The 13249-nt window shown below is 35.9% G+C and overlaps 1 protein-coding gene across 1 annotated transcript in view; it reads left to right on the plus strand.

Annotated features, from left to right (window-relative positions):
* Positions 1-13249, plus strand: part of DCDC1 (doublecortin domain containing 1) — a 97336-nt gene that overhangs the window by 73896 nt on the left and 10191 nt on the right. The window contains exon 8 of the mRNA XM_036105443.2: positions 4123-4216. Within this exon, the coding sequence (XP_035961336.2) occupies positions 4123-4216 (94 nt within the window). The remainder of the gene's footprint in view (positions 1-4122; positions 4217-13249) is intronic.

Raw genomic sequence — 13249 nt, forward strand, 5'->3', positions numbered from 1 at the left:
CTTTTTTAAAAAGATTTTTATTTTATTTATTTTATTTATTTTATTTTTTAAGTGGGCTCCATGCCTAGCATGGAGCCCAACGTGGGGCTTGAACTCACAACCCTGAGATCAAGACCTGGGCTAAGATCAAGAGCTGGACGTTTTACTGACTGAGCCACCCCAGCACCCTTGAAGATTTTATTATTAAGTAATCTCTACACCCAATGTGGGGCTTGAACTCGCAATCCCAAGATCAAGAGTTGCATGTCCTACCAATTAAGCCACCCAGGCGCCCCTACTATATACTTGTAAATGGATATAGTGATTCATGTTTTGGGAGTCACTTCCAAAAACCTAATAAAACTTGCATGAGGTTACTTGATACTCTCCAGCACCCTTTGTTACTTTAATTTTTTTTCATGCTGTGAGTAGAACTTTCCCTCTAACTGATGCATGTTTTAAGTCTTCACTGATGTTGAAAAGGTCATTGTTACAAGGGCTGTATCAAGACAGATCAAGATATTACAATATTGAGAAAACAGGGGCACCTGGGTGGCTCAGCTGGTTGAACATCCGACTCTTGATTTCAGCTGGGGTCCTGATCTCAGGGTCGTGGGATTGAACCCCATGTTGAGCTCCATGCTGGGTGTGGGGTCTGCTTAGGTTTCTCTCTCTCCCTCTGCTCCTCCCCCTTCTCTTTCTCTAGCTCTCTAAAGTAAATAAATAAATCTTTAAAAAAATAAAGTAAAATAAAATAAAAAAATATTGAGAAAACAACTTTACCATATTAGAAACCATTACAAGAAGTTCTTGAGATTCAGGCTCATGGGAAACCTTGAAATGTGGTTTTTTAATTCCACTTATTTAGTACCCAAACAACATAAGTTATCAAGTTGAACTGTGATCAGACTATATTTATAATTGACTTTAGGACAATTGGAAAGAATTTAAAACCCAAAGAAAGTACCTTAAGACCTAATTTATTTATTTTTATTTTTTTAAATTTATTTTATTATGTTATGTTAATCACCATACATTACATCATTAGTTTTTGATGTAGTGTTTCATGATTCATTGTTTGCGTATAACGCCCAGTGCTCCATTCAATACGTGCCCTCTTTAATATCCATCACCAGGCTAACCCATCCCCCACATCCCCCCTCCCTCTAGAACCCTCAGTTTGTTTCTCAGAGTCCATAGTCTCACATGGTTCATCTCCCCCTCCGATTTCCCCACCCTTCATTTTTCCCTTCCTACTATCTTCTTTTTTTTTTTTTTTTTTTAACATATAATGTATTATTTGTTTCAGAGGTACAGGTCTGTGATTCAACAGTCTTACACAGTTCACAGCACTTACCATAGCACATACCCTCCCCAATTTTTATTTATTTTTATTTTTAACTGAAGTATAGTTGACGTATTTGTTTCAGGTGTACAATATAGTGATTCGACAATTATATACAATACAAAATGCTTACCACGATAAACGTAGTTGCCATCTGTCACCATACAATGTTATTATAATAGTATTAACTATATGCTGTACTTTTCATTCCTGTGACTTAATTATTTTATAGCTGGAAGTTTGTACCCCTTAGTCTCCTTCACCTATTTTGCCCATCTGCCCACCTTTCCTGCCTTGGGCAGCCCCTAGTTTGTTCTCTATATTCATAAATGTGTTTCTCTTTGTTATTATTGTTGTTTGTTTGTTATTTGTTTTGTATTCTAGATTACACATATAAGTGAAATTATATATTTGTCTTTGTCTGACTTATTTTGCTTAGCATAATACCCATTAGGTCCACCCATGTTGTTAGGAATGGCAAGATTTCATTCTTTTTTTTATGGCTGAGTAATATTTCATTGTATATACATACAGTCTTTATCCATTCATCTACTGATGGATACTTGGGTTGCTTCTATATCTTGGCTTGTGAATAATGCTGCAATAAACATAGTGGTGCATATATCTTTTCAAATTCATGTTTTCATTTTCCTTGGGTAGATACTCAGAAGTGGAATTACTGGATTGTATGGTACTTATATTTTTAGTTAGGTTTTTTATTTATTTATTTATTTATTTTTTAATATTTTATTTATTTATTTGGCAGTGAGAGAGGGAACACAAGCAGGGGGAGTGGGAGAGGGAGAAGCAGGCCTCCTGCCGAGCAGAGATCCTGATGCAGAGATCCTGATGCAGGGCTCGATCCCAGGACCCTGGGGTCACGACCCGAGCCAAAGGCAGACGCCTAACGACTGAGCCACCCAGGCGCCCCAGGTTTTTTTTTTTTTAAGATTTTATTTATTTATTTGACAGAGAGAGACACAGTGAGAGAGGGAACACAAGCAGGGGGAGTGGGAGAGGGAGAGGCAGGCTTCCTGCCAAGCAGGGAGCCCAATGCGGGGCTCAATCCCAGGACCCTGGGATCATGACCTGAGCTGAAGGCAGATGCTTAATGACTGAGCCACCCAGGTGCCCCTATTTTTAGTTTTTTGAGGAATCTCCATACTGTTTTCCAATTTACATTCGCACCAGTTTACGTTTGCATGAACAGCATGCAAAGGTTCCCTTTTCCCCACATCCCTGCCAACACTTGTTATGTCTTGTCTTTTTTATCCTATTCATTCTGACTGGTATTAAGTGATATCTCCTTGTGATTTTGATTTGCATTTCCCTGATGATTAGTGATGTTGAGCATCTTTTCATGTGTCTGTGGCCATCTATATATCTTCTTGGGAAAAATATCTATTCAGGTCCTCTGCCCATTTTAATTGTATTATTTGGTTTTTTGGGTGTTCCCTTGTATGAATTCTTTATATATTTTTGGATATTAGCCCATTGTTGGAAATACCCTTTGCAATTCCTTTCCCATTCAGTAGGTTGCCTTTTCATTTTGTTGATGGTTTCCTTCACTGTGCAAAGGCTTTTTAGTTTGATGTAGTCCCAGTCGTTTATTTTTCCTTTGTTTCCCTTGTCTGAGGAGACATATCTAGAAAAATTTTGCTAAGATTGATGTCAAAGAGGTTACTGTCTCTGTTTTCTTTTGGGAGTTTTATGGCTTCAGGTCTTATATTCAGGTCTTTACTCCATTTTGAGTTTATTTTTGTGTATGGTATAAGAAAGTGGTCCAGTTTCATTCTTTTGCATGTAGCTGTCCAGTTTCCCCAATACATTTATTGAAGAGACTGTCTTTTCCCCAGTGTATATTCTCACCTCCTTTGTCATAAATTGACCATAGGAGTGTGGGATTATTTCTGGGTTCTCAACTCTGTTCCATTGGTCTAATGTGTCTGTTTTTGCACCAGTGCCATACTATTTTGGTTATTATAGCTTTGTGATATAGTTTGAAATCTGGGAGTGTGATACCTCCAGCTTTGTTCTTCCTTCTCAAGACTGCTTTGGCTATTCCAGGTCTTTTGTGGTTCCATACAAATTTTACAATTATTTGTTCTAGTTCTGTGAAAAATACTATTGGTATTCTAATAAGGATTGCATTGAATCTATAGATTGCTTTGGGCAGTATGGGCATTTTAATGTTAATTCTTCCATCCATTAATATGATATATCTTTCCATTTATTTGTGTTGATTAAGACCAAATTTAAAAGTAATATGCTCCCACTATAAATTAATGAAAAATATAGAAAATAGCAAGAATAATATAAAAATTTCCCATAGTTCTAGCATTTATTAAATACAGTATAACCACTTTTTAATATTTGTTGCATCTCTTTTCTCTTTTTTATTAATATTTGTGTGTTTTTTATTTTTTATTTTATTTTTTATATTTTTTATTTATGTTTTTAAATATAACGTATTTTTATTTATTATATTTTTAATTTATTTTTTATTTCTTATTTTTAATAATAAGTGTGGGGCTTGCCCTCAAGATCAAGAGTTGCATGTTCTTCTGGCTGAGCCAGCCGGGTGCCCTTGTTTGTGTGTTTTTAAAGTAAAATTGTGATCTAATAATTTTAACTGCTTTTTTTTTTCATATATTAGAAACATTTTCTAAATCATCAAATTTTATTTTACAGTATAATTTTTATGGCCATTTAGTATAGAAAGGCTTTTAATATTTATTTGATTTAGCCAGAGCTTACTGTAATAAATTACTTAAAGGTTTTTTTTCCCCCCTGGGTAGGTTTTAGATACTTGCACAGTGAGAATGAATCTAAATTCACCAGCCAGATATCTTTATGATTTGTATGGCAGAACAATTAAAGATATTTCAAAAGGTAAGTGACAAAGATCTTATAAACTCTATGATAACATTTCAAAAGGCACTTGCATAATTTTGTTTTTACTTTATACATTTAAAAGGAAAACAGCTATAATAAAAGTTTAGTTTTAACATGGATAAATATGTCATTCTTAATACAAAAGGAAATTATGAAAGGGATTAAGGTTTGAGGAATCTTTATTTCAGCATGTTTTGGTCCATTTGGTCTTCTATCACAAAAATACCATACACTGGGTGGCTTGAACAACAAACATTTATTTCTTATATTCATGAAGTCCAAGATCAAGGCCCTGGCAGATTCATTGTCTGTTGGGGGCCCCTTAACTGATTCATAGATTGCTATTTTCTCACTTGTGTCCTTATTGGTGGAAAGGGCAAGGATGCCCTCTGGGGTCTCTTGTATAAGGACACTAATTTCATTCATGAGGGCTCCACCCTTATGACCCAATTACCTCCAAATACCATCACATTAGGTTTCAACATTTAAATTTTGGTGGGACATAAACATTCAGCCTATAGCACAGCTCAAGTTTAGATTTAAAAAAAATCATAAGTATTTTAACTTTAGTAAGCCATCACTTAATAAATAAAAGCAATTGATAAATTTTCATAATTTTAACAGGTATTTTCTATGGTATACAGCTTTTAGAAGAGAAAACTGAGAAATCATACTGCCGTGTTCTCAGATATTTTTTAATTGTTTTGGTTAACTTCTAGAGGTTTTCAAAAGTTATGAAATGTGTTTTAAAACAATTTCATTGTATGTCTTTGTCAATCTGTATTTCTAAAAACACTGATTTGCTAGTCTCTAAAAGCAAAATGTACCATGAATTCCGTGTTTGTACTGCTATTAAATTACTATTAGTAGTAATTGCTACTGTTATTTACTTTTTACTTTTTTAAATTTACTTTTTATTGCTTTAGTAGTAATTACTATTACTTTAGTAGTGTTACTATTAGCACTACTAAATGTACTACTGTTAAGATCCTATCACTTCATTTAAGCCTTAACTCCATATGCCTGAAGAGGGCCAAAATATTAAGTGGCATACGTAAACTGCAAGGCTAGATCCAAAAAGCTTTAAGTCTTTTTAGGATATGGCTGTACTTACATTTATTTCTAATATCCTTGCTTGTACTGCATAAAATCAAACCATTACTGGCTTTATCATCTTAATACTATTGAGTGGCTACTGGGGCACCTGGGTGGCTCAGAGGGTTAAGCATCTGCCTTTGGCTCAGGTCATGATTTCAGTGTCCTGGGATCGAGTCCCACATCCCGCTCTCTGCTCAGCAGGGAATCTGCCCCTCCCTCTGTGCTCACATGTGCTCTCTCTCTCTCTCTCTCTCTCAAATAAATATTTAAAAAAAAATACTATTGAGTGACTACTATTATATTTTGATACTTATTTTTATAACTCTTAAATTTTTTTTCTGCCAGGGATGATATGTGTGTTTGTGTATTTAGAAAGTAAATCAATTTTTTCTTGGTCATTTTTAATATGTGTGTTAGATATGATAATTATTTTTCATTTTATTAGGAGTTTTTATCTGAAGATTTCCAAGCTTCTGTAGACATACCCATTATCTAGGTAGTTATTTACCTGTAAGACATATGTAACACAGGGAATACTTCCTTATGGTCTTTTGTGGGCAGGGAGGATACAGAGGGCATCATTATTGAAGTTTATTTCTTCTTTTTGCAATCTCCCCTTATCACACTGGCTAAAATGATCTTTATGATCAACAATATTATATAATCACTCTTAAACTTGCATTAATAAAATAAATAACTAACATGTTTTCTTAAGACCTTATCTGGCTTTGAATTATTTCCAGCTCACCAGGAATTAAAAAATTGTATTTGAATAAATCGTTAGAATTAAAATATAAGGAATCCTGGTTAAAGGGAAAGATTTATATTTAGAAAGTTGATTTTTTTTCCCTCCCAAATGTGGTATAACACAATTACTTATCAAAACATAAAAGCTCTGACTCTGAGGTGTGATACTTCATGAATGCCAGAGGCATTCAGATTTGTGCCTCATGCTTCACGTGTCCCAGAAGTGTGCTATTATCACATTTTAATGCATGCCTTGCCCTGTGTTTTTGCATACTTATAAAAGCTTATGCCAGCTGAAATTAGCCTATGCAACTACTAACATGTGGAAGCATAACAAGTTCACTAGACTTAACATACTCAAAGAAGCTAATCCTGTTGGAGGAACTTCCAGTCTATAGCACCCTAGTCACTTAACATTAAATTTTTGCATTTCTTTTTTCTTTGTTTGTTAGTATAATTTGTGCATCAAATGATTGAAGTCCCTAAACTTTTATATTTGATGGTCTTCTGAACTTCAACTTGGAAAAGGTCAAGTGTTATGTGAAAGTTACCTTTTAATTTAAATAATCACTAATACTCTCATTTGATGTATGACTTGTTGTTTGCTTGTTTTATGTCAGATCAGAAAATCGTGTCTAATGTTAAGATCATAGCAATTACTTTTTATTTATAAGGACAGATTAGAAGTGTAATTGTACCAAGGACTAAAAAGTAAAAGATACACAAAATGCTTCTTTTTTAGAATTAGATATACTTTGAAATGAGCCCAACTGACGTGACACTAAACTTTATCATGTCTAGTGAAACCCTTAAAAACCCATGGGATTTGAAAATTGTTTATGTTTTTAGATTTCTAAACCATAGAAGATTTTAACAAAGAAATTTATATTGTTACATGTGGAAAATTTCTTTAGTTATGGCTCCTACAAAGATCTATTCTTTCTAGGGTGGAAGAGAACTACCCACTGTGTAAAGATGCCACATTCCTATATGTGGTCAGCATGCTAGTACAGCATTTCTGCTAGAACATAATACAAAAAATGCATTCTGCAAAATCACTCCCATCAAAATTACAAGGCTATGAAAATAATAGGGTTGAGGAAGATCATTCAAAATCTATGTACCTTTAAAACTAGAATACTAACTTAAATAATAATTAACTTAGGAGATACTGCAAACAGCCTGGATAGGTATCTCAGAGTGCTGCTTCAGAGGATATTAAAGCTGCACAAAAACAACAGAGGATGAGACAATGCAGATGGAAATCAACTGGAGGCTTGAGACAGTGGGGCCTCCTTTAAGGAAGGCACAGGAGGAAGCAAAACTCCCAGAGTCCTGCAAGGAACCCCAGTGCTGTAGCCAAGATAAAGTCTTTGTTCTTTTCTGCCAAAAGATAGAATTCTACTCCTTCTCTGTTGGCCTTCTTTGCCTAGGAAAAAGCACATATTCACTAACCAAACTTCTACACCCTACTGACATCATTCCCCTATTGAGCTATTTGGTATTACAGAAGCACATAGCAGTGGCAGAACACGTGTAGATAGTGTCAGATTTTGGTAGATTTGTTTGATAACACTCTCATTTCCCCTAACATTTCCTAACTTTTTGTTCTCTTAACTTCTTTGGCTTAATTATTCCATTATGGTAAATCAGAGAAGTCACTCTGCCTCTTGAGGAAGGAGATCCTCAGTCTCTTAGGACCTATTATTCCAATAACCAAAACCGGCTCCTATGTGGATCCTTCTAGATCCTGGTGGGTAGTATGAAATTTACACTAGAAGATTCCAAAATGACTTAGAATATAATTAAATTAGCTCTAAGGCCATGCTACTGAACACTGAATGTTCACTTTCTATTCCATTTCATACCCCAAATTATACGTAATAGCACTGTCCAAAATAGCCATCTATTCTCTGACACATTCTTCAGAGATTCTACAATGCAATGAGATCAAATGACAGGATTAGTGTATTTCAATCACAAAATTCCAAAAACATACCCTGAACTTGAATGTTAACTCATGTCCATTATGGAATTTTTATGAAGAAATTAAATTCAAATAATAAAATTCCAAAGAAATGAAAATCCCAAATCTTTACATTTACACAGAAGTGAATTCCAAAACCAAATAATCTTACCTTTGTGAGTTAAAATCCAATAAAAGTTCCAACTCCTCAAGTTAAAATTCAAAGAAATTCAGGTCCTTAATTTTTATTCTTCCCAGTGTCAGCCAGATGACTTCTGGATGACTAGATTGAACTGGAATTCCTCCAGCAACTACCTTCTGGGCTCCCACAGTGGGTGTCATCCCCTAGGACCTGAGAAGTTGAATTAAGTCTACACCAACTTTCTCATGTGCCCTAATTCCAGTTAAACCGAAAGGTGATCACAACATCAGCTCCATACCCAGTACATTCAGAACGTAAGCCAATCCCCAATTTCTAATGTGGCCATTCCAAGCAAAATGATGTTCCTAGGACCCTATGTTTGGCATGATCCAGACCCATGTGACTGTTGCCAAAGACCATCGCAGAAACTAAGTGAAGGAAGGCAAGAGAAAACATTCTTCATGTCAGTCTTTCCACGATGCCAGTTGATTCATGCTGTTGAGTAGGGTCTGTGACATAGGACATACTCGTTGGGAAGCAATCTCCGATCAAGGCATTGATTATAGTATTATGTATTTATATCTTGAGGGAAAAATTGACCAGTAACATTGTCTCCTCTCTAAAAAGAGGCTGCATAAAATGTTGGTTAAGTGCTCTGATTTTGGAACCAGAGTTCAAATACTAGTTACACCGTCTACTGTATGACCTGAGACATGTTAATTAGTTTCTCTAACGGGTTAGTTTCTTCATCTATAAAATAGGGATGAAATTAATTACCTTATTAGCCTGTTGTAAGGATTAAGTGAATTATATGGAAGTCCTTAGAATAAGTACATGACCCTTGGTAAGCATTATGTAACAATTTTTTAAAAGATTTTACTTTTAAGTAATCTCTATACTCAATGTGGGACTCAAACTCACAACCCTGAGATCACGAGTCATATGCTCCACCAACTGAGCCAGCCAGGTGCCCCAGCATATTATAATATTGTATCATCATTGCTGTTATTATTATTTTTCTCAAAGAGGGGATACTCTTGTATTCTTGCAACAATTGGAAATTTATGTTGGTGGCATCCCCAGGACTTGTTTGAGATGCTGTTATTTGCCTTTGTAAAGTATCCTGAACACCTTAATACTCTTTTCCCTCTGAGTCCCATGTTCCTGAACCCCATACTGAACCGAGGGTAAGCCTTCTTTCTCTGGTGGCAAAGCATCCATCTTGCCTTGGGAGCAGTAATTTCAATCCTGGGTCATAGCAGCTGCTGTCATGGCCTCTGGCTAGGGAATCATTTAAACCAAAGAAACCTACTTTGTGAACACAGCTTCCCCATCATCTTCATATCGGTTCCCATCAGAGAATAACCTTGCTCCATGGATTTCCGAATTGAAGTGGCTGTTTATGTTTCTGAGCCTCATGGTCTTAGTGTTCAGTGAGGACCAGCACAATGTCATTTCCTCCTGTAGACAGGGTAATTCCTCAGTTTTTGAATGTTCCTAGTCTTAACATTTCTGTCCCCTCTTTCTACAGTATTTAGGATTTGTCTCTACTGTACTCCTACTTCTTTCAGAAAGGTTCCCTTCTCTAACAGGCTCAGGCTGCATTGCTTGGTGCAGTGAACTTCTTTCTTTTCTTTTACTTTCCCTTTGCTATTTGCTTCATTCTTGTGTTTTTCTAACATATTCCCGTAGATATTTTTCTTGCAGGGTCTCTCATAGTGAGAGATATGAAGTCAATAAATTCCAAGTTTGTCAATATCATCCTTTGTTCAAACCAGTCCTACCCATTTTCACCTCCCTGAGTTAAATAATCCTACCCACGATGTATTTTCCCACAGTCTAACATCTAATTTAGATCTGACTCCTTGATCTATTATTGTTGTGCCTGGATCTTCTGTAATATAATTCATCTTCCCTTTGCCTTTTCTTTATCTTAGACCCAAATTTGGGGGGTTCACTAAATACTTTTTTTGAGTATTTGATATTAATCTTTCTAGTACTCCCCTCTCCAATTTGTTCAGATTTCATGAGCACTCTTTGGATAATTGTCTAATCCTCAGAAGGGATTCTCCAATTGCTCTTACTATTAATTTATCTGTAACATAAATGTTACCTCTTCACAGTATTTGCGGATTCTTCCTCCTTTAGGGGATTGCTCTGAGTTTACTCTCTAAGATCTTTATTTCTCTGGTAGGTTTCACTGGGCTCCAGTCACTATTTGTGATTTTGTAACAATTACAATATTTTCCCCTTTTATAATAACCTCTTTAAGAGTAGTTAGACTTGGATACCCTCATATCTGGCCTTCAGGATTTCAGTTCCTCTTTTTCATATCTGTTAAAAACACATGTTCTGGGGCATCTGAGTGACTCAGCTGGTTAAGCATCAAACTCATGATTTAGGCGAGGGTCATGATCTCAAGGTCATGGGATGGAGCTCCAGGGTTGGGCTCTGCGCTCAATGTGGAGTCTGCGTGAGATTCTGCTTGAGATTCCTTCTGCCCCAACCCCCTCTTGCACCCTCTGTCTCTCCCTCTCTCAAATAAATAAATAAATAAATAAATAAATAAATAAATAAAATAAAAATATACGTTTAGATCAGATAGTTACCTTTATTCTAGGAGATCTCTTTCTTCCTCCAGCTGAATAAACCTGTCTTCTTTTATTTAGTTTCGTGCATACACTGCTTTATTCTGATCATAAGATTGAAGCATATTTTAAAACCACTTTAGGGGCACCTGGCTGGCTCAAATGGTAGATCATGCGACTCTTGATCTCAGGGTCATGAATTTGAGCCCCATGGTGTGGAGCCTACTTAAAACCAGTTTACTTTTTCCTCCATTCCTTTAGCAAATTTGTTTCCTAGATGTGTAATACTTTCTTCCAGTTGTTTCTCTACCTTAATTGAAGAAGATGAAGTGTTCTTTTTACAGTAAATCTACCACCTTTCTGTAGATGAAGCCGTAATTTGGGTTTCTGAAATTTAGAACATAAATGTTAATATTTATTAGAATATATTTTCCCAGGTCAATCAATGACAAGTCTCACATCCCCTGCTTTTTTTTTTCAGATCATTATATAATCTACAATTGCATTACTATTTCTATTAGATACATCAGATCATTGACCTACTTGAACTTAAAGACAACTAAAGCCCCTAAGGTTTTGCTCACAATTTGCTTTTAAGCCACTTCTTCCTTATCCTGTACTTGTACTGCTGATTTTATAGGTATGTGAACAGAACATTATACATTGATTCCTATGAAATTTCTACTTACAAGGTTTTTATTTAGTAGTTTAGCCTTGCAAGTCCTTTCAGATATTTAATCTGTCACCCAGGGATCAACAGTTTTTTTCCATCTTTTTTTCCCTTATAAATGTGGTCTGAATACCAATTTTATCACTAAGTTATTGATAACAATGTTTAAAAAAATGTTGAGTATGCCATGATTAGGGATAGAGATCTCTAGCATGTTAATAGAGTTCCTGCCTCAGATTTATAGTAATCTTCCATGGACATGGCTGTTCATGTAGTTTTGAATCTACAAGCTCACCTATCTCCAACTTAGACACAAGTCTTCTAATTGTATCACTCTAGTAACACTATTTTAAAAAATGATTTTAGGGGGTGCCTTGTCTGGCTCAGTCAGTAGAGTATGTGACTCTTGATCTCGGAGTTGTAAGTTCAAGCCCCATGTTGGGTATAGAGATTACTTAAAAATAAAATCTTTAAAAAAAAAAGTGATTTTAGCTTATCATAACTTCTCATACTGAACTCATGCTCAAATCTTTATCATGTCCTGAAGGACCTTTATGATTTGGTCCCTACCCAATTTCTCCATATTCACTTAGTACTGCTGGCTCCTTCATCTCTGCACTTGAGTCACCTTAATTTTTTGTTTCTGTTCCTCAAACACTTTATGCTTCTTCATGCCCCAGTATCTTACCATATAATGTTTTCCTGCTTGGATTCTCTCTCACCCTATCCTCTTTGCAAGCTATTGCCTACTCATCTTAAGGTCTTATTTTAAATATTTCTTCTTCTAAAATGCTTTCCTGATATTGCCTTGCTCCTATGCTACTTTCCTCCCTTATCTAGGACAGGTATCCCTGTTACACTAATAGCACACTGTATATACTGTCTCAATTGTAATTCATAAAACTGCATGGGGAATTCTTTGTTTAATATCTATCTGTCCTCTAGACTCTAAGCTCCATGAGGACAGAGATTTTATAGTCTTGTCTGTATTCCCATGTTTAATTCAGGGCTAAATCATAAAATAGCATAAAAATTTGGGATGCTTCCCTTGTCTGGAAGCATTGTACTTACATGTCTTTTTTTTTTTTTAAGATTTTATTTATTTATTTATTTATTTTAGAGAGGAAGCATGCACGAGTAAGGGTAAGGGCAGAGGGAGGGGAGAGAGAGAATCCCAAGCAGACTCCACATCAATGTGGAGCCCCACACAGGGCTGGATCTCATGACCCTGAGATCACGACCTGAGCTGAAATCAAGAGTCAGATGCTCAATCGACTGAGCCACACAGTTGCCCCCTTAGATGCCTTTTGATGTGAGTGGAAAATTCAGGACACTGAGAAGGTGTCTAGTCAAATGCTTCTCTCTCTGTTTATGCCCTAAAAATGCCTAGTACTACTCTTTTATTGCTATCATTACTGCTTCTGTTCTGCTAAATGTGGAATTCTGCAATGGTCCAGATAATTTGGGCTCTGTAAGTGGTATTGCATTCTTAGCTAAGAGTAGGTGACTTAGAAGGGTATACATATAGCCTGCAGCCTTCAGTCAAGCCCCATACAGGGACAACTGTGTGTCTGTGTGTGTGTTCATTCTGATTCCTTTTATTACTTTCTCCAGGAAAGAAATTGGGATCCAAGGCAGTATCCACTCATAACTTTCTCTTGCCTCGTTTTGGATGCTAAGTGACATACTTCTCTACCATTTTTTAAAGATTTTTAATTTATTTTTATTTGAGAGAGAGAGTGATCGAGAGAGAGAGAGAGCGAGAGAGCGAGAGAGCACGCGCACAAGTGGGGGTGCAGGAGCAGAGGGAAAAGCAGAC

The sequence above is a fragment of the Halichoerus grypus genome, chromosome 11 (assembly GCF_964656455.1).
Source record: "Halichoerus grypus chromosome 11, mHalGry1.hap1.1, whole genome shotgun sequence".
NCBI classification, from domain to species: domain Eukaryota; kingdom Metazoa; phylum Chordata; class Mammalia; order Carnivora; family Phocidae; genus Halichoerus; species Halichoerus grypus.